The sequence below is a fragment of the Haemaphysalis longicornis genome, unplaced genomic scaffold (genome assembly GCF_048455015.1).
Source record: "Haemaphysalis longicornis isolate Haplotype H1 unplaced genomic scaffold, Haemaphysalis longicornis Haplotype H1 scaffold_1, whole genome shotgun sequence".
Classification (NCBI taxonomy): domain Eukaryota; kingdom Metazoa; phylum Arthropoda; class Arachnida; order Ixodida; family Ixodidae; genus Haemaphysalis; species Haemaphysalis longicornis.
Window position 1 is genome coordinate 340,153,020 of NW_027526203.1, and position 26,180 is coordinate 340,179,199.

Below are 26,180 nucleotides of genomic sequence, written 5' to 3' on the forward strand. Positions count from 1 at the left end.
ATGAAGCTCTACACGGTAAGGACGCCGCACAGTGATGTCCGACATCGAGTCGCGTGCTGGCCGGACGGTCAGGTTGCTGTAACCCAAGTTGCTGTAATGTGGGCGACCGTTCCTTACGCGTCGAGTTCCTTGTTTCCTTGTTTCTTGCCGCCCGCTTCCTTTCCCCGTCTTGCAGTCAGGCCCGCAAGACGGCGAAAGAACTTGCGGTGAATGATGCAAACGGCGATGATAGGCTAGCTGGTAAATCATACCAAAAGCGCTTGTGTCGCTCTTCCAATTTGCAGCCCTCGTTTGTGAGCGGTGAATTTTCGAAAGGATAGAAAAGTGTAAAACGGTAGTCGCTCGCGTGTTTACTGGCAACGAACTGAGGCAAAAGGCTTAGCTACAACTTGCAGGCTTTTTTTAAGCGAAGCTTCCTACGCCTCCCTCCCTGATAACGTTCGATGTCGCGCCAAAACGCAGTGCAGGAAAGCCAACTTTACACATTTGTTTTCCCCAAACAAGGATGATTGTAATAGGCGAAGGCACATCAAGCGCCTCAAGAAAAAAAACCCTCCCCTTGGGGGGAATCAAACCTGGGTCCCTCGCGTCATGAATTCGACGTCTATACGATTGCGCCATTCCGACAAGGTCGAAGCAGTTTGTGGTTTGGACTTTGACTTTGACTCAGGTTGCAAAGGAGAAAGCTTCGCTATTTAAGCATCTTTCTCTTAACATAGGGACTCTGATTCTTTTTTAAGGGCATAAAATAGCTTTTTTATATAAAGTTTAAGCAATTACCCGCGCAAAAGGTACCATCTACCTCGCGCGCGGTTAAGATGGCCCCGGAAAACGAAACGCTCGTTATTGCAAGCCCTTTTTTTTTTCCTTCGTTAGAAAGATCAACGTGTCAGCTCTCTTCATAGTCTCCAAAGCTGATATTGTACCGCCAAGTATTATACCTCAACTTTGCTCTTCTTTTTTTTTTTTTTTTTGAACATGTGACATGTATCTTAACTGCCATGCACACATTTCTGTATATTAAACTTTTCGCTCTCAATGCGTATTTGCACCAGGCGGAAGTGCGCTGTAATTCTCGTTTTCTTTTTATAATTAGAATTACGTGCTAATTCTTGAACTGCTCGCCCTACATGACGCGGTAGGGGTAAATTGCTGCTTGCAAGAGAGTAGCCGTTCCGGATCGCTCACTCGACCCAGTTCGCGCGAATCTTGTCACCTGTTCTCCCGGCCGGTTTTCTCATTTGGCAAGGGAGCGCGAGAAAGTGTAGAACTCTTCGATGCGCGCATAGAGGTAAAAAAGATGAGAGCATTAAATAAATTTGTCTTTCTCTGGCATTTGCATAAAATCACGCTGCAGTTCACTCGATGAAATTAAGGTGTTTGTCTTAGACATGCATCGTAGTTCGTATCGTTGTATCTCCTGTACGAAAGCTGCTGTCAAAGAAGCTGATTACGGAGATCGTGCACCGATCACTTTCGAACATTTGGTAGGCGTGTGGGAGTGACCACTCAAGCAGAATGTATTCCGGGAGCACCTCTCGAAAGAAAGTACTCACGGAGAAAGTGCGCTCGCTACCTCGTGACGCCGTCTTGCCTCCTCATCCTCTTCCCGAAATGAAGTGTCCATATAATTATTACTGCGCGATTGTACTCACACTTGTACTTGTATTCCACGATTTTTGTGTGTTCTTATAACAACATATATAGTCAGTGTAAGCGATCAATCTAAAAAGCGGCTTTTCATCTTCATGCACGTGGTTTAAATAAAAGGTTAACAACCGGAAACTGCCAATTGTAGCAAAACAACTGTGCTTGCGTCAAGTTTCCATTTGCAGCGAGCATAAGCGTTTCCCGTGCGAGCTATTCGTTGATTTCGACGTGTCCCCGGCAGGTACTCCTCTTGGCCGCCCTTGTCGCTGTGGGCATGGCAGGTTACCACTTCGGAGGATACGGAGGCGGCGGCTACGGAGGCGGTGGCTACGGAGGCGGCGGCTACGGTCACGGTGGCTACGGCTACCACCCAGTGGGTCGCAAGTTCCATTACCACACGCACATCAACCACGGCTACGGCTATGGACACGGTCACTACGGCTGATCTTCAGGCATGGCGAACGACGTCAATTAGCGCGCCAACCCCTTACCCCGTGGTGCCCGGACACCCACACTTCACCAGATGTCAACCATTCGGCGGCAATGCATTAAACAGATGTTCCTGCACATTGCCTCGTCGTCTTACTAAGCGCAGGGTTGGTACAGTACGGGCTTAATTGCTGTCACGACACGAAGTCGCTGACTGAAATCTAGGAGAGTGTAGCGCGTTTTTCAAACTTTTATTTGTCGCTTGTTCTGTTCATCTTGTGTCATCGCTTACAGGAGTATGTAGCGGAAATATAAAAGTTTAGCTCAAGCCTACTAACTTATTCACATACGGTTTACATTGTAACGCATTCACATATGGTTTACATTGGTCAAACGCGTTCGAACTCCGCTATATTCAGGCCTGTGGGTGTTTCAGTATGCCGTCACAATCGGCGAGGAACATGGTGCGAGGACAAGGACACTTTTGGATGCGTCTTTCATCTAAGAAAATGACTGTATACGAATGCAGCAAAAAACCCAGAAGGCGGCCTATATGTTTTAGAGTTTCGGCTTAGAAAATAATTTTACAATGTGTAATTAGCCGGTTCGGTGTTCATTTAAGGTTTCAGGACATCTTTTCAGGGCGCAAGTTGCGCCATACAGTTTTTCCCGCTGCACTTGGGGTGAGAATTGCATTAACAATGACGGTCAGACGACACAGGGCTCGACGGACTGTATTAGCTGAGTTTGCTGAGTAACTGTGACTGGAGCAGGGTGCAGGCTGAACTACTTCTCGTCACTATAAGTAGGTTTTTTTCTTCTTTGTTTCATTGCCTCATTTTACGGTTTCATTCTGCACAAATGTCACGGTAACCGTTGGCTCTTCATTCTGTTTTTACATGTTTACACTCACAGTGCGCTTTCTTCCCAGCCTATAGTACAAAGATACCTACAGTTCAATCATGGCTACGGGAAGGAACACCAAACGAAGCACACTTTCTCTTGCGCTAGCAGCGCAATGGGCCACGCAACGCACGTGGTGGCGATGTCGAATAAGGCGGGAACAACACTCTAAGCCCACCCAACGCAGTTCCGCATCAATTCCGCCGAAATCAGCCCCGTGCGAGACTGCGCCGTTTCTAGGTCAAATACAGGCGGCCGCTTGCGAGTTTATTCGCCACTTCCGTGCCGAGCCATTTGGACGTCGGAAAGGCGCCGCTGTCAAGGCGGTCAGACCGAAAGCGAAGGAGCAGCTGAATCTGTCTCTTCGGAGACCCTTGCGCGCGCTGTGGCGCCTGCACGAGGCGCTAAAGGGGAGGAAAACCAGAAAAATTCGTCCGCTGCTACGCCACGCGCTAACGAAACTCGTGGACGCCGCAGATGGCTAAAGCAGAACGGGAAATGCAAACACAGTATTTTACAAACTGTTGGCTACTGAAATACGGCTGAACCGGTTTCGTGCAAGATTGCGCGAACAAGAAGAAAAAAAAAAGCACCCCTTCACCGCACTATTCCTACAAAGGCGATGGCGGCACAAAGTGCGCTGTGTGTTTCTTCACGGGCCAAAGCTTTTTCAAGGCAACTCCGGGCAGCATTAAAGAATATATGATCGGCGTTTATTGCGTGCAACACTGGAACCGGCATTACATGTAATTACTGCCATTCGACAAGGAACAAACAGCCTTAAAGATACCTTGCAGCGGTTCCCATAAACGCTTTCACTCTTTCATTTGTGTTTGGAAGGCTTTATTTGCCTGGAAGCACTTTGAAAACCGTAGTTATGACCGGTTGCGTGATTTTGTTTGCCGCAGAAGACACCTATCCCAGTCCCTGTGTTGCTTTTGTTGCAATTTTATTCAAAGTTGCGCAAATTTGTTTATTGATGCAACCGAAATGAAGCCGACCAACCGAGGTTAAATTGCTGGTGTACCGTTCCTAAATCACGCGAGCATCGCCCAGACTGTGAATAACATGAAGAAACAGAAAAAAATATCTTCAGGAAATTCCAAAGTTATCTGATGTGCACTGAGCACCAATATTTTAAATCCAGTATTTCGTAGCCACCTGATCTAAGAACTGGGCACGCTTATTGGTCGCGCTTTAGAAGCATTTCAGGTATTTGAAAAGCTGAAAAGCGCATTGCAGCCAGGGGTCCTCTAAAAGAAAAACGCGGGAACTTGAATCAGAACATTAATTTGGATGCATTGTAGAAGTTATGCTGTGTCGTCATGCATTGCCGTGTTACAAACATGCTCGTTATCCTTGTCCCGGGTACTAAGGCGGCTTAACCAACCAGCAAATTAAACGGTGCGTGGATGGGCGAAAGCGCCAGCTCATCTTAAGCTCTCCTTCGTCTCAGTTATGCAAACTCGGGAGAACTATCAGCCCTACTTCTGTTGGTTTCCTGCTCATCTTGGGGCGACTGAGGAAGCCCCTCTGAATCCCAATGAGTCTGCTCATGAGGCAGCGTAAGCTCTTACCCTGCGATCTTCCCCGTTCCACGGCGTGGAGGTACTCCTTGAGAACAGACTCCCCTTCCACATACAATGAGATCACGACGTATTATCTTCTTAACCGCAGGGTTGAGGTTTGCCGCATCCTATAAAAACTTGAAAAAGCAAATTAGTGCCCATAACCTGGAAAAACGCCTCCATTATTTGGATTCATAAGGAGAAAGATATCAAGGACCTCAAAAACTACAGACCCATCAGCCTACTCTCAGTTGTTTGCAATCTCTTTACCGAAGTTATAGCTAGCCGGAAAGGTGGCAGCCTCGATGCCCAACAATCCAGATAGCAGGCTCGGTTTAGGAAAGAGTACTCAACCATGGATCACATCCATGTCGTCAATCAGTTGATAGAAAAATGCCCAGAGTACACTAAACCTCTTTGCATGGCATTTATAGATTACGAGAAAGCGTTTGATTCTGTACTCACCGCAGCCGTGCTAGAAGCACCAAAAGACTTGGGAATAGAGGAGACCTGCATAATACTTCTAGAAGGCATATATTAGGAATGCACAGGCAGGATAACCCTCCAAAAGCAAAGCGATAAAGGGGGTAAGACAGGGAGATACCATCTTGCCAAAGCTAATCTGGGGGGGGGGGGGGGGGGGGGTATTTAGAAAGTTTGACTGGGAAAACATACTATTAAGGATAAACTGGGAATACTTGAGCCATTTGAGGTTTGCGGACAACATAGTCTTGCTGAGTGAGACTGCAGAACACATGCAAACGAAGCTTGAGGAACTACAATCAGAAACCACAGCCGTGGGGTTAGCGACAAATATGAATAAATCGAAAGTAATAAGGAATAAGCATGCTAACAACGTCTTCTTCAGCTTAGGAAACGAAACGCCAGAAGAACTAACAGAATATAACTACCTCAGACAGATGGTTAGTGCTGACCCCAACCACGAGAGAGAATTCTAGCTCAGAATAAATATGTGCTGGGGAACACTCCGTAAGCACTCCCAAGTAATGCAAAGTAAGCTACCTCTGTCACTCAAAAGAAAAATCTACAACCAGTGCATACTGCCGGTGATGACATACGGAGCTTAAACTGGGCACCTTACTAAAGCGCTACAAAGCAAACTTGGGTCGGCTAAACGGGCCATGGAACGAATGATGTTAGGAATAACTCAGGGACAAAACTTGGGTCGGCTAAACGGGCCATAGAACGAATGATGTTAGGAATAACTCAGGGACAAGAAACGAGCTACCTGGATCAGATAACAAACTAGAGTTGACGATATCATGGTTCAAATAACGAAAAAGATATGGACTCGGGTTGGTCATGTAGTGAGACGAACCAACAACCGGTGGACGATTAGGGGCAGAGCAAACTTTCGCAATTAAAAAAAAAGGGTGACAGAGTGGGTAGCAAGGGACGGGTCTAGAAGAAGGAGGAGGTCAATAACACGATGGAGAGATGAAATAGGGAACTTCGGGGGTAAACTGTGAACTCGAGTAGCGCAGGACAGGAGCGGTTGGAGGTCACTGGGGGAGGCCTTCGTCCTGCAGTGGAGCTAATCAGGCTGATGATGATGATTATGATGATGATAACGACGTCGGTGATGATTATGATTATGATGGTTATGGTGATGGTGGTGGTTATGAATACGACGGTGATGATGATGGTGATTATGATGATGATGAGGAGGAGGAGGAGGAGGATGATGATGATTATGATGATACTGGAAAAGTCTCAGGCACTTACGTTACGCTTATTGCAGACTGGTACTTATCCTTGCCCGGGGAGGCTGAATATGTTTTATCCTGGGACGTATACGGAGCCTTATTGCCAGGATTGTGGTGCTTTAGCCACACTCGAACCCATGCTCTGATTTTGCGACCGAATTGAAGACTTGACTTCAAGCGAACAGTCATCGAACATTTCAAGTCCTTGGGAGATCCCTATCATCAGCCTTGCGTCACAAAGGGACTTACGAGATCGGAGGCAACTTTGCTGTATCGCATCCGAACGGGCTCAGCCAAGACCACAGTATAGCTATTCAAGGTGGGCCTCCTGTGATCGTCTCTGTGTTCGTCATGTTCAGTAGTCGGGGATGTACACCATTATGTAACGTGTTGCCCACACAACACCATGGACCACATTGTTTTCCCAAGGGGACATTGGATGCTGCGCAGAGACGCGTCGCGCCTTCTACTAAGCTTCCTTCAGGAGATGGAACTGGCTAACTGGTGGTGAAAGGACCCTAACATTGACTAATTAGGAGGAGCTTGGGCGGAGCAATTGCCGGCATATCCAGCCAGGCTAACCCCGCCGATCCTACACAACAATCACCACCACCACCACGTCGGCGATCAAGGACGCGTCCAGGTGGGAGGCTGCACTTCGCAGTGCGGACCTGGACGATCAACTCTGGGCTGTCCAGGCTCACGACGTGGCTGTGAGGCTTGGCCTTCCGGTCTCGACGTGGGAGCGGCCCGCTTAGTGGTTAATTGTTTCTACTTGCAGGGCCAAATAAAGTTTTCCATACATCTATCGTCTCCTTGGCGCCGCAGATGAAGAACAATTTGAGGGAGACCACACGGTACGCATACGCTGGCCAGCGTGAGCTTGAAAAGGATGGCAAGACAGCCGGGAGTTTCCCATTAACAGCGGGCGCTGAAAAATGGTTTGTATTCAAAGACGACCCACGGTATTTATCAGGTATAGCGCCACGCTCAGGAGCTTTCCTCTGTGTTGCTCGGGCGTGTTGCTGTGTTGCGTGTACTCGCGAGACACGCTGACGTAGTACCACGAAGTCCATGCAAGCAACGTCGCTCACTTCAATGGCTGGTTTCCCCCTTTTTGAAGACGCAACGCCTGCACCAGAAGCCCGTACAATAGCGGCGGCCGCGGGGATGCACGACGCCGTTGAAGGGTCACCGGAGTGAGTATTAAACACAGCGTAATTACCCTTTAGATACTAAAGTGTGGAATACTCAGGCCATGTACGAAGCTTTTTTGACCAATTTGCACATATTTTATGACGAAAACAAAGCCCGTTTGAGAGTGTTTCCCTCGCACCACCCCAACCGCCGATTTGATGACGTCGGCTGCAGCGACACACTTGCAAGTCTGCAGGGCTAAGTTTGGCGGATTACCAGTGCTTTTAACCTGTACAACCTGCCCGTAAAGAACCGAAAACGTCAATATTTATAACAGGAGACAGTAAAAATTTTCATAGCTTAGATAGCCCGAAACAGCACTGCAGGCCACTGTGGCGTCGTTGCGTTAGTTGGTGTGGCAGCCGCGAGCGCCGCAATGTGATTTCTCTTCTGGCGCACGTTGTAGATAAACTATGGCTCTAGGCTTCCTCGGCAGAGTCAAATGATTATTTGCATTAGTTAACTTGCACAACGCTGCCTACAAAAAAAAAAAGAACTTTACCATCCCTTTCCGAAGAAAGTTGGGGGAAGTGCGGAAGCTTTCCCACATCAAAACGTCGTCAAAAACGTGCGTCAAAACCTTCGCTGAAAGTGCGTCCAATCGATCGTCAAACCTTCAAAGACCCAAATCCCAAACTAAGGACGAACCCATGCGATGAATTTTTGCACACTATGTAAACGCGTCCATACGAACGATCCTAATGTGTACCGATACGTGGTTTATGAGATAAAGGTATACTATACTGTACTCCTTCTTCGTGATCGATGCGTGTATTGTCTTATCCATACCCGTTCCTTTTTCGCCATTTCCAAGTAACCGTTTTGGACACGCTGGAAGCCCGGTTTCACACACGCGCCGTGTGTGCAGACATCTTATCAGAGCTTTTCGGTCGACCAACCGGTCTATGGGGAAATGCACTAGTTTTTTTGACAGGGCGCCATTGGTCCCGCTAGGAAAGCTTTCACTTTAAAAGCTGACAGCCCATCTCAGCGCGTGTTATGAAGTAGTGAATGCGAAAGCATTCGTGCCTTGTAGAGTGATCCTGCCCGTTCCGCTGCGTTGGAAGTGTGTTCTTACGCGTGCACTGTGGAGGGCCTCGAGGGCATTGCATAAAAGGGTTTTCAAGCAGTAATCAATGACAACAGCAATTATTTTTTTTAACTCGAAAGCAAGAAAACATGCGCAGGATACGCAGTCGGTCAACCAAAATATGCAGGAAAGAACACAGCAAGGTTTCGACAAAGCTGCACATTACGTTATACAGCAGCAAAAAAATGGCAATGGCTAAGATTGTTTGATTTTGATTGTGGGGTTTAACGCGCCGACGCAACGCAGGCGATGAGGCGCGCCGTAGTGGAGGGCTCCGGATTCATTTTGACCACCTCGGGATCTTTAACGTGCGCCGAAATCTCGTACACACGGGCGTTTTTGCTTTTCGCCTCCATCAGAAAAGCGGCCACCGCGGCCGGGAATCGAACCCGCGACCTCGTGCTCAGCAGCGCAACGCCTTAGCCACTGAGCCACCGCGGCGGGTGGCTAAGATTGTCTATCACATTCAAGGAACGCAAATAATGCAGACTGGAAAGCAGATTGCTGCGTATGCGTTACAATGCTGGCAGGCAGAGAATCCCATTCGTTTATCGACAAAAAAAGGGGGTAGTATTGGCGTTCCTTTGTGCGCGAAAATATAGGTTCTGGGTTATGATCATGGTCGACACGTGTGGAAATGTACGAATCAGGGTGAATGAATGGCGAGTCACGGTGATATAATTTGTGGAAGAAGGATAAGCGGAAATATTTTCTGCGCATGGCAAGTGGTGATAGATTTAAACTCTTCTTAATGAATGACACACTTCATAGCGAGAAACAACGTGACAAAATAAACCGCGCGGCTTAGTTTTGAACAGATTCGAGCGTATCAGTAAGGATTGCTGTGTGAGGGCGCCATACTATGGAAGCATATTCTAGGGTTGGCCCGATTATAGTATTGTATGCCTGACGTTTGGTGTCTTTGTTCGCAAGTTTCAGGCGGCGCTTAAGAAGATCAAATTTCCTTAATGCTTTCGCGGTAATATATTCTACGTGGCTAGTCCAGGTTAGATCAAAGTGGAATAAAATGTCCAGATATTTCATAGATGGGACTGTTTGAATTACTAAGTTGTTTATCACATACTCATTGGGTGAAGGATCTGCAACAGATTGAAAACGTACATGCTTGGTTTTGTTAACATTTATTTCCATTTTCCATAAACGGAACCATTCTGATAATTTTGTCAGACCGGACTGCGACATGGTTACGTCGTTTGGTTCAGTTATTTCCTTGTATATTACGCAATCGTCGGCAAACAGACGCAGTGAGGAGTTGAAGTTGGATCCGATGTCGTTCATATAGACTAGAAACAATAAAGCAACATTCGGATTACACAGCTGAGTTTGCCTCTATTCAGTCTAATAGTCCGGTCATGCCCGTGGGTACACGTTGAGGGACGACTTATTAGTTGCGCCGCTGCTTGCGAGGAGCAGAAGCGCCTGGAAACGCGACCCTTTTCTTCGTGTTTTATTTCTGAAGCACGCGCTGAGGCACACACCATTCATTACGTGAACAGAGGCTGACTACGCTCCGCTTGTGCACTTCTTACGAGAAGTTGACACATCGAAAAGTTTATTCGGACCACCTCATGTCGAAAGATTTCGACTCTAATCCAAGGCACGTGGAACAATTGGTAGGCGACGTTACTTGTGTATGTTGTCCACCGGAGGGTACCCTCGCCGGCAGCTTTTATGCAGGCCACACGTAGTCTAGCATTGTTCAAGCGTAGTATGTGGAGGTCTGGGCACCATCAGCCATCCTGTTGGTATCACTGCCATCACTGCCTCTCCCATTTCACGGTAGCAACGGTGCTTTCCTAAATATTTTCACCTGGAAGAAATGAAAGCGCACGTTGCTCAGCTTTTTTTCTATTTTACGATTGCCACGCAACTCCCATCTTCCCGGCCCATTTTTCTCCCCTTCCTAAAAGTGTAGAGATGTGAAGGGCCATTTACATGTTCTCGTAGCTCCACAGGTCGTATATCTGCATTCGGAATCCTGCCTTCTGCGAAAGCAGCAGCACATCGCGCTCGGTTTGGCTCAGGTCGCTAAATTCAAGACCGAGCTCTGGCGCATGGATGTCGTCACGAGGCTACGACGCCACTTGCCATTTCTACAACGCTATTTGCCGTGTAGTCCAGCCAATCCCCACATACCAGTATTACGCCACAGAAAACGCCACCAAATCAGGCAAAGAGGATGACGAAAGCGATACAACGCTTTTGTAATGACTTTTTCTTAAATAAATTTTTGGAAACGCCCCCAGAGGCATCAAAGCACTGTCTAGGGACTCTAGATTTTACCCTGCACAAAACATTACACACTGGGTGCCGGAAAACGTCCGGTGGGGTTGATTTCTCGTGGAGTCTGGCGTGACTGGCTGCCCGGGACGGTTTTCGTGACGTTTTTGCGCGCGCAGCCAATCACGTGAGACCCCACAAGGAATCAGCCCCACCGGAATATTTCCGGTTCCCAGTAAGATTTGCCCCACTGCTCACTTCAGTGTCCCTGCAGTGTCAGAGAGATAACCACGATGAACGGCGTCTCTGCAAGTTCAACCGAGACGCTATTCATATTACATGCGTAAGCGCAGCCCAGAGACTGTGCTCTAATACTTCAATGCGCATTAACCAAATGATGGGTGCAATTTGTCACATATTACTGTAATTACTGTTAAAAATATCATTACATAAAACACGGCCGCGTATTCTCTGTTTATTTCGCTTTAGAAGAGCTTCGAACTAGCGAAGCAGTTCTCTTTCACTCTTCTGATCTCTTCGCGTTCATGAAAAAAAAAACTAAATTTACTTACCCTCTCTCCTTATGAAGATATAAATTAGTCCAAATAGGAGCCTTTTCAGGGCGCTGTGTCTTGGCGGAAACATGTAACGAACGCGTCCTGTTTGCTCGTGGTTCTGCAGTCGCCATCGCACAAGTAGACAGTGACAAAGACGAAGAGCGCAGCTTCCCGGTTTGTCGCCTGGACCGCAGCCTGGCCTTTGGACGCCATGCCGAGGGCGTCATGACAGGAGGGCGCATCGTTGGTACCACTACGGAAGCCAATGAAACGGAGGCGCGCCGATGGAGGTAAGGCCTCACAGACTACGTACCATGGTGCAGCACGCTCCATAAGCGCTCGCGGTGTTGCCAAGCGCTTCGTACTACCTCGCCTTTTTTCTGTTACTGCTAGCCACTGACCGGCGAAAGTGTTTAAAATCCCCACCGGCGGAAAGCAGTGATTTGTATTTTTCATCGCGTAAACAAGCTTCTTCTACAGCGGTTTACTTTGGGGTTAATTAAAGATATCCAACCGGCCTAGGATGAAAGCGGTCAATGCTGGTCACTTTGTCAGCGGAAAGACGGTACACGTTGGAAAGAGCGGATTTACGGACCGTTTCGAGGAAGTCTGGTCGAGAAAAGCAAACGTATAAAAGGTGCGATCAAGGCTTTCGAGTCCGCTTAGATGTCCTCTTTTTGTTCACGGTTTCACACTGATGACTTCAAATAAACGTCTATGATGGCCTCCATGAACGAGCAACCGGTGCATGAGTGCCTGATTTTCGCCCAGCCCGGCAAAAAAAAAAAATGTCTCTGTCGAGTGATTCCCCCACTTCCACAGTGCGGAAGAGGGTGTGGAGCGCTTGTGCGTTGAAGGATTGCGGTGGCTTTCCGCTACAATGAGTGCAGTGGAAAACAAGCAAAAAATACGCTTTTATTCCGATATACATCTACCATGGTTCCGCATGAAACCCATGACATTGCGCTTACTCACAAATGTCTCAGGCGCTCTGCCCCACAGAAGGTGTGCGTGTACAGGTTCAGATACACGTGCCTCTCCGTGACGCAGGTTTGAGACTTGGACTGTTCACCAGCACTGTGTTCCCAATGTCGGGGAGCTCGATGGAAGCGTTGGCGGTGAGCCAGTGCAGCTGCGAAGAGTCCGAGCCCCCGCCGGCACGGCAGGCGGACACAGCCCGCGCATGGCTGGCCGCGGCCGCGTGCTCGGGCTACTCCTTTTTCACTTGGCTGCCGGTCGTGTGCGCAGCCGTTCTATACGCCGGGTACATGGACCAGTTCCCGCACGTGCCACGCAGAGACGCCTCCTGGCCCTTCACCATCATGCTGGTCATCATTAACGTGGGAGGCGAGTATACCCCCAAGGCCGGCTGTACACTGTGGACGGCACCTATCTCACAAACGCTGTCGAGGAAGGGAAAACGCCGTGCAGTGTACTATATAGCACAGCTGAACGGATTGGCAGGAAAGACACGAACAGAACTCGTACACAGAGCTCGAACAGAACAGAACTCATTCATTCGTACACATGACGCATTCTCTGAAGCAACCTTCGGTCATTCTCCCAAGACTTGTACATTGTTCCCTTAGCGAAGAAGGCGCAGTAGTAAATATTTCTAGTAGACGCGGCGGAAAGGCGCTTTTAAGTTTCAACCGGCATTTCTGGTCGAATTTGGGGTTCTGCAGGACGAATCTGCATCTCGGCTGTGGGGAGGGAGCGCTATGGTAGAGAGCTACGGATTAATTCAGACAATCTTGAGGACCTCCAACGTACGCCAATATGTCCAACCCACAGGCTTTTCTTTTCGTCTAGATCAAATATACAGTGACGTAAGCTCATGCTCAGCAACAGAACGCCTCAAGTACTGAGTAACCGCGTGGGTTGGAGCGGGTACCTTATTTGCATGATTTTCTAGCACGCACCTTTCTTTTTGCTAAAAGTAGCCTCCCAATTTTCGTGCGAGTTAGAATCTGGCTCAAAACCGAAATCGGCCTCAAAGTGTCATGAAGAGGACCTCCTCTCAAAATTCCACTCAATCGAATCCAAAACAATCCATCGGCATCGCGTGAGTAATTTTTTGGTGCACCCATTCCTCAATGGGCATACCTTAGCCAACTGTTGTACTTATTTTTGCGGCTGCAATCAGTACCTCTTTCTACCGAGCAGCATCATGCGCACTGGGCGTCCCGAAGACATGAGTGCGCCATTGACGTAAAGCAGAGGCACATTTTCCTGCATGGCTTCACCGGCCCTGAGCAACTAACTTGAAGTATTTGAAGCCTCCTAGTTAGAATTCATAAATTAGCGGCAAATGAACCAAAGTTTCAATGAACACTTTCAAAGTTTCCCACGCTATTTTTAATGCCAGCAGGAGATGGATCAGGAATTTCATGAAGCACAAGAGATTTTTGCTGCCACATTGGCGTGAGCCAAATAAAATGTCTTTTGCTAGGTACGCGGTGTCATGTCTTTTACTTCTTCGTGGTAGAATCGGCATCAATTTTTTTTCCCAATTTTTCCTACGTAAACTTACCTGCGCGTAACAATCGAGGCGCGTTAGAATCGTGCAAATGCGGTATTTCTTCGCACACTTAGTGTCCAAGCCGGACAGGTTAAAAATATACTGCAGTGTTATTGGACTGACGTGTAAACTTAGTGTTGGAAAGTCAAAGCATATCACAGCCGGCGCTACTGCACATCAGCGAAAATATTTATATAGCAATACCGCTGTCTACTACAGTGATAAAAGACTTCTGAAACGGCGTCTGCACCTCCTCTGCGATGCTGGTGACACCAATTGTCTACATTACCGAAGATCACCCAAGCCAAGCTCAATTTCCAAGTCAAAAAAAGTCACCACGCCGTGACTCCTCGAAGGGGTGCTACGGCTTCGTGATCAAAAAAGTTTCAAGTCAACACTGAACTGGCACGCTAAGTTTTAAGTCAACACTGAATTCACACGCTAAGTTTTGTTTGTTGGACACGGCCTGTTGCGTAGGTAGATGGGTGGGTAAGCTGATTAAACTTGGAAGTGTCCAAGCAGAGTATGTATTTCCAAATACAAAAGGAAAAACGCACTAAGCAAGCCTGGTGTGGAATATTGCTGTCGTAATCACACGATGAACTTTTCATTCTTAAAAAACTGACTCCAGAACAATTAACCTGAAACGTAGCTCAAAGTAGCGGTCTTTAATGTGGAATTCAGAACAAATTATCCATGGCAAATTGGAAGGCGTTCGTTCATGGTACACAAATAGTCGCCAAGCCTAACCTCCAGATGTTAGATTGCAACTGCTATAATAAAGAGTAATCTTGCGGGCCTAATCAAGAAGGACTATATCTCTGCAAAACCTTATTACAAGCAAGCTGCTTACTATTATCTTAGGCTGCCGCCCCTATGCATGCCAACGCCCGGATGTTTTCAGGCATGCCCGGATGTTTTCTCTACTGCATAGAAAACAGAGCATTCTTCATGAGGCGCTCTCGAACAAAAGGTGCATCGAGTGCTAAAAGGGAGAATTGTAAAAACGACCATGATATCCTCGATATCCAGCTTAACCAATCAATTGCACAGGTACGTTGGAAAATGTTCGACTCCTCTCACTCGCATCCTAACAAATTACAGGCCGCTGGTTTGCGAAACCTGAACGCAGGCATCCCCACATACACACTAGCTACGCTCGCATGCATAGACTGAAGATCGAACAAGTGCCGTCCTCCCCGTTATTGTTTCTCTTCTCAAAAGCCTTGGCTTCCTTACAAAGTCCTTTCAGGTTTGCTCTATCTCGGGCCTCAAAATGCCCTCATTTACAGCCCTAGGCTATATTTGTCACGAAAGCAACGGGCCAGCTCCTTTTATCGTTCGGCAACTTGGAGGGCAGCCTGATCAACGAGCTTAGCCCTCATCGTGGTGAAAAGATGCCTGCTCTGGTGTAAAATAACAAATTTGAACATGGTTGCACTCGTCACTTCGGCTTGCTTATTGTGTACAGTCGAGCTAAATTAGTACGCATTTTATGGAGCAAATTCTGTCTACGCAGGTGTTTGCTACGCCGTCTCGCTGCAGTGGCTCTCTGAGAGGTTTCTGTTGATCGTGGCAGCTATTCTCTGCACCGGTTCGCTCTTCATGAGCTCCTTCACGCACGACATCCTAGAGCTGGTTGTGCTTTTGGGCATTTGTTACGGTGAGTAGATGTGCCTAATATTGGTGCTTGTGTGCTGGCACGCATTTTAGGAGTGCATATCTCTTGTTTTTCTCCAGAATATAATTCCCTGTTTTTCACAAACTCTACCAACCGAAATGAAAAATTACCGCACGTTTCGAGAAACGTGTATCGAATGCTTAAAAGCAAAGATCAAAGATCTATTTCAACAGCAAAACGAACAAGGGCCTTGATAAAGCTCAAACATTTTTTGCTCAAAGCTAGATCCAGCATTGTTTCCTTCACCGGGAGTACGGGTTTTCTGAGGCCTACATTGCTGCTGTAAAGTTATAGAAGATAATTTTGTTCGGGTACATAACCATAGGCGGCAAGCCGTACTGTCCGAAGGATTCGATTGACTCGCAAGATAACGTTCGCAGAAAATATCCCTATTGCTTTTACACAATTTGAATCCACAAAATTATACATGTTTTGGGCACCGCACGCAGGAATGGGAGTCGCTTCAACATCTATCGTCCCAACTGTATTGATGGTGCACCACTTTGATAAGTACCGAGCGACTGCACTGGCGCTCATCAGCGGATCGGTTGACGTGTCGGGCATGCTGACTCCGTCCCTCGTTCAGCTTTTCATCGACAAGTACGCCTTCTCGGGCTGTCTTCTTCTACTGGGTGGCCTTTCTCTTAACCTCTTCATCGCTTGCATCTTCCTCAAGCGGCCGGAAGGGCAGAGGCCAGCCAACGAGGCTGTTTGTGATGAACAGCAGACGGCGATTGAAAGCAGCGGAATGGAAGGTTCGCAGACGACGGTAATTCCAGAGGCCGTGACTAGTCTAAAAAGCTCTTTAACCGGACGCGGAGACCACAGCCCCCACGAAGAAGGTAGCGGGAACGCCGTCAAGCTGCAACACAGCCGAGGCGACGTGCGCACGTGGCTCAAAAGCACCGTCTCGCTCGCCATGGTCCATGCCAGGCCATCCAAGAGCAGTCCCGGCGACAACGCCAGGGACGCCGAAATGCCGGGTATGCATCTCCCCGACAAGGTCAATATGATGAAGCAACCCTCTTCACTTGATCTATACACCCGATTCACCGAAACATCGGAGAGCGGACACTTTGACAGCCCTAGGCACAAGTTCGGCGAGGCCGTGGTCCAGCTGGAAAAAATCGCGAAATCACAAGAGGCCGAGGATTCTGGCGACGCCGCGCAACCTGAGGCGAGCGTCGTAGGCGAGCCGCCAACGAGAACTGCCGCCACCAAGGCGTCTGGGTTTTTGCAAAAGCTGTGGGCAGTGTCTACTGCGTACACCTGGATGGTGTGCCTGTCCAAAGGGGCCGCCAACTTCTCGTCCTACACCTTCAGCCTGGTGATAGTGGACTACGCGCACGACAGCGGAGTGCTAGGCCAGAAGGCTGCCCTGCTGTCGGCACTCTTCTCCTTGGGCTGCCTCATCGCCACGCTGCTCACAGGGCCCGCCGTCGATCGCGCCTGGATCTCCAAGTGAGGAACCCGCATCAGTCGAATTTGAGGAAGAAGCTACCGCCGAGACGGGGGGGACCTATATGTCTAGAGCTGCGACCAGGGAGCGCTTTTTATTGGTTGGGGTCCAGCCACTGCTTCCTAATAAGTCGTAACGACATTTATATGCTTCCCCACACTCTGTACATGGGTTAATGCAAAAGAGTTTACACATGTCAAACGAGCCCTTGTGGCATGGAAATAATATTGCGAGTGTCATTGCAACACAGTCAGAATTTCAAACGCGCAATACACCTCTAAGGTCTGTTCCATAAGATCTAAGCTCCATAGCTATACAAGGGAACAAGTAAAGAACGGCAATAGCTCATGGACGGTATCACTCCGCCTAAGCGACGGACCCGGACGTCAACAGGCGCGCGCGCGTTTTGAAAGGAGATGCTGTGAATGCATGATATCGTCTCTCTTTTCTCACTTAGTTTGTTTGTCGTCGCTGCAGTAGTTTATAAGCATATTAAGACCAAAAAATCTCGGAAACGGCTCGTGCCATGTTCAAAATATTCCTAGTAACGCACTACTTGCGCCGCGCGGAGTAACATCCGGCTGCGGTGATGAGGCACAGCGGCAACTTCCGTCGCCGTTCTTAAGTTGTACCCGAGTATAAAATTGAGAAGCCCCTAAGACTAATACATAGACCACAAACATGAATATTTCAAGGCGAGCTACCCTCGGCACCAATGTGGAGCTTGTCACACCGACCTCCCATGAAGCTGGTTTCTCCTTGCCTCGTATGTCGTTCTTCCCGAAATTGAAGACCCCGAGTTTAAAACGAACTTGTCGTTAAGGAAAATACACTCCTGTATTGGGTCGGTATTCCACATAGGGAAATTGTCGTATATTCCACAGCACTGAAGGTACAATAGCATAGCCTCATTTATTCCTTCATTATCTAAATTAAATAAACATGGCTCAAATCCCCACCAATTCCCAAAAAGGCGGCCTTCAATGCAATAGCGGTACTATGAATTGCAAAGTACAAGTGTAGGGTCGGGTTAAGTGAAGCCCATTGCGCAGTATTGATTTTAAAAGCTCTGACTCTATCTGCTTGCGCACAGTGTACCCATATTATTTTATTCACGTTTGTTACGCACACACGCAAGCAGACACGCATCCACGGTATGAGACCGAGAAAGGGGAGGGAGAGAGAGAAAGAGAGAAAGGAGGTGAAAACATGTACCGACACGCAGGATGTTTTTCATCCGGGGTGTTTATATTATGTCCAATAAAGTTTGATAAATCACACTTTTTACAATGCTTACGTGTTGCGATTACCAGAAAAACACGCATTCAGTATCACAATAATTAGCAAAAGTAACAAACATTCACAAACAGCTTTTAAGTACTGGTTTTAAGGCACATGCTCATATTCGAGAAACATGAGGCGGCTAATAAAGGCAGCTCATTTGACAAAAAATAGCTGTGGCTTAGCTCAGCTAACCCTGGATCTGCGAAGTGAGAGCTTGGCTTAGCCTGCTTAGGTCTCGGTTTGACTTGGTTAACCTCCGATTTAGCTGTGATTATTATACTCCTCATCAAAAGCCTGCCTTCGTCCACGGTTGTGGTCCCGCGTCCGGCGTTTTCCGAGCCGAACGGCTCGCCGTGCGATATCCGCGGGGTTATTAGACGCCGCTTGCCGCCGACCGGCCCGGCTTCGCTCTCATCCATGGAAAAGCTCGCACGCACGCGGCGAGCAACGTGGTCACGAGCGAACCAGCTCCGGAGAGCGCATGCGCCAAACCGGCAGCGGCGGCGGAAGCGGCTAGCGAACGCAGCTGTCGGCGGAGCTCGGCCCGGCGAGTCACATGATGCGTTGCCAAGGGTACGGCGCAGCTGAGTCAAATGAAGGTCAAAGTTACCGCGACTTCTAAACCACTCGACTAGATTAGTAAAGCTTTGGTTTAAAATTTGAATATGGTTGGAAGAGCGCGATGCGCGTCCACAAATTTCGTCCGCGGATCCCATTAGCATTCTTGCTCATAGTATGCACTTGGACCCCCCAAAAGCGCTATATGAGATCCAGGAGAACTTTATGCGTGTTTTAGAGTCATCCTAGGGGGCGTGCATTTGGATCTGCGTCTTCACCTATCGAGGTGTAATGAATTTCTGAACTACACACACTTCTCTGTAAATGAGTTAAGGCGGTGCTTTGAGCTTGCTGGTGCACGATCACTATAATTAAAAACAGCGCTACTAAATGGTACGAGAAAAGACAACACACAACGCTGGCTAACAACGGAAAGGTTTGTTTCACAAGCTGCGCCAAATATGCCTACAAGGGGGAGAAGTAACAGACGCGAGAAAACACATCAAGTGAAAAAACAAGACGAGACACCGTACACGTGGCAAAAAATCCCGGACCATCTACACTAACGTGAAACCTGGAGAGGGACGAAGCATGCAGTGTATAGATGCATTCAAAGATTGTAAGTCTCATTCTTCCCACAGAACGCACGCGTATTGGGCGCCGGAGAAGCGCCGGTTGGAGGAGCACTCGCGTGCTTGCTGAGGCGGTGGCGCCGTCTGTTGCGTCGAACCGGATTTAAGCAATTGTATTCACGGCCGGGCTGGAGGAGCGGCGGGCGCGCAAAAATGCGCGCTCGCCGCTCCTCCAGTTCGGCCGTGTTGTATTAGACAGACTGGCCGTAAGTTGTCTACAAATAACACGCCGCAACATGCTAAGAAGTATATACTTTACAGGAGAAAACCTGGCGTTTGAAACCAATTTCGAGACGGAATTTAACAAATTAATTTTATTTATGCAATTAAATCCTGATTATTCCTGTATTTTCAACTAGTTTAAATCATGTTAGTTCATTTTGAACCAGTTTTATTCGTTATACACTTGCTTTTTAACATACTTTGACAACTTGATTTACCGTGATGACATGAGGCCACGACGAGAGGAGACGGCGACAGCCCGAGCCCCTAATGTGCTTCACCCCTAAAACATGGTGGTGAATGACTTGCACCACCGCGTCTGGCTTCTGTGCACCACCGTGTTTTCTGCCATGTGTGGGGTTTTTGTTTTACTTGATGTGTTTTCTCGTATCTGTGTCTTGTTCCACTTCTCGGTATCTTTAGCGCCTCGTTGTCTTTTCTTGTCGTGTTTAGTAGCGCTGTTTTGAATAATCGTAATATCTTTAAGTGACCACGGAACACGGCTAAGAAATATTTCCTCGATTTTGCCGCGACTTCCAAATATAAGGCCCAGATGAAAGGTGTTAGCTCTTCGATAAACTGCTCTTTTTATGGTGTAGTTTTTTTTTTTTTTTTTTCCTATCCAGCCGCATCTCGACTAGAGACACCCCAGAAATGAACTTTACCTTTATCGGCATGCTGAGTTAGGAAGTTTGAGAGTTATAAGTAAGCTTTCATTTTATATGTAAGATTTTAGCCAACACTAAAATCCCAACACTATTGGTATTTTAGTGTTGGCATTTAAGCCGACCAAATTAATTAATACAAAAATAAGCAAGTTATGGTCGTTGGTACACTCTTGATGGGAAAATAAACTGCAGCCCCAAACAAACAAGATTTTACCCCCGAGTAAAGCCACAAGCCGCAACGCTGACGCAGTGTATTTCGTCACAGCAAAGGAGACCGCACAAGAAAGAGTGGACAAGTGTTAACGCACTTCGCTGCCTGATCAGACGTGCGGTCGGCTCGTTCGGGAGCGCGTCAGGCCCCGGAGTGGAGCGTGCCCGTGATGCCGCCTCACTGCGAGGACTGGCTGGCGCCTACCCTGAAACGCCGCTTTTTGTAGCGTAAGCTACACTGGCCGAGGTTGAGCAGTTTCGCGTGGGCCGTGAAGGGCCGTACTGCGCAAGCGCGAAGAGCACGAGATTGGATTGGATCGGATTTGGAATAGATAGGATTGAATTGGATTGAATTAAATTGGATTGTATTGGAAATCCAATCCAATTGCAGTACGGGTGTGTGGAGACTTGGGTCTCCATATTCGCCAGTCTGCGCATTCCAGAGGAGTAACTTCATAGCCGCGGCAGACGCACTGGCGCCGGCGCGTGCCCAGCTGTCGGCTCCGTTGCGCAGTAGCCAAGTCTGTCACTGCGCCGGAGCCGCTTGATAGCCGTTTCGCGTGGCTCCTGGAGAGCCGTGCTGCTCATGCGGGAGAAACAGTGACTGGACTGGACTGGACTGGATTTTGATTGGATTGGAAATAGTTTTAGCAGCAGTAAGCATGATAATCAGCTAATCCTAGACAACCAAGAAACCTAAGAATAACCAGCTGAACCTTAGCTCACGCTACGTATATCCTGGCATAGCCAAGCTAAGCCACTGCTAATTTTTGATCCCCACGTGAACTGGCCACCCATGTAGCGCAGCAGGCAGAACTCGGAGGTTCTTTCCTGAATAAGCCAGCCCACGCGCTTGCAGGTACGCTGCCATGATGCTGAGCTGCGTGGTCCAGGCCGGGGCTCTGGTGGCCTCGAGCGCGTGGCGGTCCTTCGCTGTCCTGGCTGTCTGCTCTTTCCTGGCTGGCGTCGGCCGTGGTGTGCGCTGCTTCCTGTTCCCGGTGCTCATCTCGGAGCGATGCTCGCTGGACGACCTGCCCGCGGCCCTCTCACTCATGAACGCCGCCTGCAGCATCGCCCTCTTCCTCAGGACTCCCCTCATTGGTTAGTCATCGCTAGAGACTGGATTTTAGGCAAATGCCTATCTTGTTCCTTGGTATTCTATCGCGCCACTTTGATATATGAGCATAAAATGCAGGTTAAGAAAGGCTTTTATGGTGTTTTTACAGCGCCTATAAATGCCTATTTTCGACGTTACTGCCTAAATGTCTATAAGTGCCTATAAATGCCTATTTTACACATCGGTGCCTATATGAGCATTATTTAGCCTGAACTTGCGCTTTTGAGTGCAGTTTCGCATCATTACTCATGTTACCGAGCAGCTATCATTGGAGTTTTAGCGTAGCAGCTCGCGCACGCTAATGCTATGGCGGTGGGTTCTCGGGACCCGAGTGCGCGTGCGCACGCGGAGGGGGCGTGGAGGTCACCGACTTCCACTTGAAGATTCCTGAGCGGCACCTTTTCCGGTGTCTTTCGGTTCACGCACGCGCACATCACCCGGCCGAAGGCGGTCGCCTCTTAATGAGCGCATGGCGCGGGCCCAGAAAAGTCCCCGCCTGCTTGTGCGGAGGGCACGCAACATGCACTCAGTAAGAGGCGACCGTTTTCGACCCGGTGATGTGCGCGGGCGTGAACCGAAAGACAAGGAAAAAGTGCCGCTCAGGAATCCTTCAAGTGGAAGACACCACCGGGCGTTCAGTTAGCCGGGAGCTGGGGTTCGGGGCCCACCGCTCCGTTTAAGGCCGGAAGGGCAGTAAGAATACACCCTCCCCTGCCAACCCCTCTCCTGCCCTTCTCCCTCCCACCCCTTTTCAATCCGCAAACCCCTAACATTATTTGCTAAAAAATCCCAGCCCATCTCCACTAACGTGAAACCTGGGGAGGGGCGAATCATGCAGTGTATAAATTCATTTTTTGGCGGCTTGGTGTTTTTGCCGACGGAGACGAAACCGTTGAGGGATTGGGGTATACAGCTTTGCTGTAAAAGTCTCGTGTTTTTGAAGCCCGAATCGTTCTCGTGCGAGGTGTTGGAAAACGAGTGTCCTGGTGAGTGCTTTTAGTACGCGTTACGTTCTAGCGCGAGGCGTTGGAAAACTTCAGTAAGACGTGTTGTTGGGCCAGTTGGTTCATGTTGGAGAAATAATATTTAGCGCAACGAAAGACACGGATGGTGAAAAGGACGGGACGAGCGGTGTCTTAGTACTGTGACTACTTGAAAAGACGACGACGACAGGAGACGCCGACAGCCCATGCCCCTAATGGGCTTGGCCCTTAAAACATGGGGTTCTCTCGCCAGCACTGCATCCTTTCAAAAGGAAGCTGCCTTTTTCGAGAATCAGGCCCCTGAAGCAGATAAGCCCGTCATATTGTGTTCCTTTACGTTGAGTCGTAGCACGCCATTTAAGGAAAAAAAAAAAAAAAAGAACGGGCCATCTCCACTGGAGTGAAACCTGAGGAGGAGCGAAGCATGCAGTGTATAGGTGTATTGTTGACGCCTTGGCGTTTTTGCCAACGGAAATGAAACCATTTGGGGGTAGAGGTATACAGCTTTGCTGTAAAAGTCCCTTGTCTTTGAAGCGCGAAGCTCTCAAGCTCAAGGCTTAAACGAGTGTCCCGGTGTTTTTTTTTTTTTTTTTTTTTTTAGGTCGCGTTACGTTCTAGCGCGAGGTCTAAACGAATTTCCCGGTGTTTTAGCACCGTGTCTACATGAGACGATGATTACGACGACGACGACAGGAGGTGCCAACAGCCCCAGCCCCTAAGGGTCTTCGCCCATTAAAAAAATGCTTCCCGTGGTCGCAATCAAACCGGGGTCCCTGGCTTTACGAAACCGGCGTCCATCCGATTGACCTACCATCGCCTTCCGCGCGCAAAGCATTTCCTCTGGGTTCGTAACGCGGGCGTTGGCTTTAGACTTGGCCGGTTGTTCTATAGCGCCGCGGTCGAATTTAAGATAGATGTTAAAGCCTGCGGACGAAACGATCTGGGCCTGCCAGTCATGGAGAACTTTCAGCGGAAAGTTCGTAAATCCATGTGAAGTGCACGATGAAGGGAGCAGGGCCGCCAGCTCTGCTGTTTCTCGAGCCTTCCAGGGCGGGACCATTTTTTAATGTTTTTTCTGTGTCGCAATTAAATTGCAGTCAGGTAGACGTAAAGCAGCGCTTTTTTAATGAGTATTTCCAGCTCTGAGGTGTTCTTGTTAAAGCCTGTTTCCCTATATGCGACGCTGGAGCAAGCGACGGGGGCTATTGAACACGAATGTGAGCAGTGCGCTTGCCGAATTCGACCAATGGATCGTCATTAGTCCAGCAGTTTTGTGGAACAATTGAACACCTGTAACGGGCATGTTCCGCTGTTGGCGTCTTTGGCCCGTCATAAAGAATTACATTTTTCGTTTCGCTATCGTAGATACAGGTCGCAAACGTCTTCATTTATCGTGCCTATATTTTCGACGTTGGAGGCCTAAAACGTTGTTTTGCGCGCCTGTTTTAGGCGCCTAAAATGTGATTTTTAATGCCTAAAAATCTGGCCTCTAATCATCACGCGCCATTGCTTATAGCGTGCTGAGCCAAAATATAGACTCGAGTGAATCCTGATTCCGGCACAGAGAAACAAAAATCCGCAGCCGTACGTCGAGTAAGCCGCTTTACATTTTCGAAAGCATTAGCAAGTGTGTGGCCGGGAACAGTTAGTTACCGTCTTTCAACACGTGATGGACGCTCTGTGCGAGGCAGTATTCTCATATACCTAGGGCTTTATTTAGAGCTCATTTTACTCTAAGCAATGCACACGGTAAGCAATGTATGTGTTGGAAACGAAATGACAAGGGACAACTCGCGAGCAAAGACCTGCAGCACTTCTCACGCAGTACGGTTTTCTGTTTTTCCCTGCCTTCTGAGTTCTGGTTGAAACCGCCTACCTGAACCACTTTATTGTAGTTGCGTATTAAAGAGTACATTTACTTCAAACTGCAAGTTGGTTGGCTCCAGGCCACAAGATCAATCAACCAATCAATCAATCAATCAATCAATCAATCAATCAATCAATCAATCAATCAATCAATTAAGTAAATCAATAAATAATCAAGGAAGTTTGTTTATCGCGATCCCACTTAAGCCTGCGTTCCAGACACAAAAGGGCCCGGCGAACCAGCTATTGCCACTAATGCTAAGTACTTGCGGAAGGTAGAAAACGAGAGCCTCAAATTCTTATCAGGCCTCAATTTCTTCGCAGCTATGAAAGCAATACACGTCACTGAACGCAGTCGGCATAATCGCTTCCCTACTGTATCGATTCGGAACTTCCCTATTCTAGAGTAATGATATCAACCCTGACATACGCCCGTTTCAGGAATCACGAAAATTAATGAAGCCTGAACTCGGGGGTAACCAAGCGCGGCTACACGAAAACATTCAAGGATAATTTACTTCAACGTACTTCGACCTCGAACCTATATATAGCTTCTCTGATCTCCATAGACGCTTTCGACGGCTATGGAAAGTTGACACTTCTATACGCCGTGGCCCGTGAACTTCTTTTCTATAAATTTAAACATATAAAAAGCAATTAAAGTGTTTTGTAAAGCTATAAACATTTGTTTCTTCGTTATTTCTACATAAATTTATTCCTCTGCTCTTGCACTCGTGGAATCCCAAACAGCGTAAATTGTAAAGCAGCGGACGTCGACTCCCCACTACTGCAGTTATAGGCGGTGGTTGTAGGAGGTTACCGGACGGTACATATTTTAAACTACTTGCTATAGATTATTCATGTATTCGAAAATTATGTTACTCCCGGAAACACAGGTTTTTGAAGGTCTTTCTTTTCTCAGTGCCAGGGACAGGCGGCACACGTTATCCGTGGAGTTAGCGAGCGAAACTTCCCCTGGCCCTTGGACTTACCGGTGCAGTATCAGCGTATGCAGAGTGATTTCCAAAGATGTCAACGTTCTTTGATTTTTAACGACCATCGAATTGCTCACGTGCCGGCGATTACGCATCCCTAGCACGTAGGCTGTATTACCTAGTATAATTTTACGCTACCTTTTTCGCAGGGTTCGTGCGTGACAGCAGCGGATCTTACGCAACACTTTTGCTGGGGCTAGCGGCCGTGAACGTCTTTCAGCTGATCGTCTGGCTCATCTATAACACCGTGACAAGGTTCCGCTCCAGATGAAAAACAAGACTAGCGAAGGGGTCGCCTTGGCTGTTCAAAACAAATTGCCGACGGTGTACAACTGGTCAATTGTTCGTCCGCCTCCATCCAGCTCACGCAACTGCCTCCCAATAAACCACGGCGACAAACCGAGCAAAAGGCTGCTCTTAGACTGATTACATCCGCTAACCCTGGCTCTGGTTCTCCACAAATGCCGCCTGCCAACATTTTTTCGCTCCCTTCCTACGGTGTTACCAGCACCTAGTCCCACACCATTTAAGTGTAAATGAAGAAAGGTGCAATTTACTTGCATTGACGCAAGATATCCCAGTTCTCGATAACACTTTGCGTATCCCCAAGATTTAAGGCTGA

The 26,180-nt window shown here is 48.2% G+C and overlaps 1 protein-coding gene across 1 annotated transcript; it reads left to right on the top strand.

Moving 5' to 3' along the window:
• Positions 1 to 25,829, top strand: LOC144159753 (uncharacterized). Its single transcript, XM_077691451.1, has 8 exons — positions 1 to 15; positions 1,892 to 2,081; positions 11,487 to 11,609; positions 12,413 to 12,709; positions 15,403 to 15,546; positions 16,014 to 17,025; positions 21,457 to 21,698; positions 25,708 to 25,829. The coding sequence occupies exons 1-8, from the start codon at positions 1 to 3 to the stop codon at positions 25,827 to 25,829; spliced, it is 2,145 nt and encodes a 714-aa protein (XP_077547577.1).
• Positions 25,830 to 26,180: the final 351 nt, after the last annotated feature.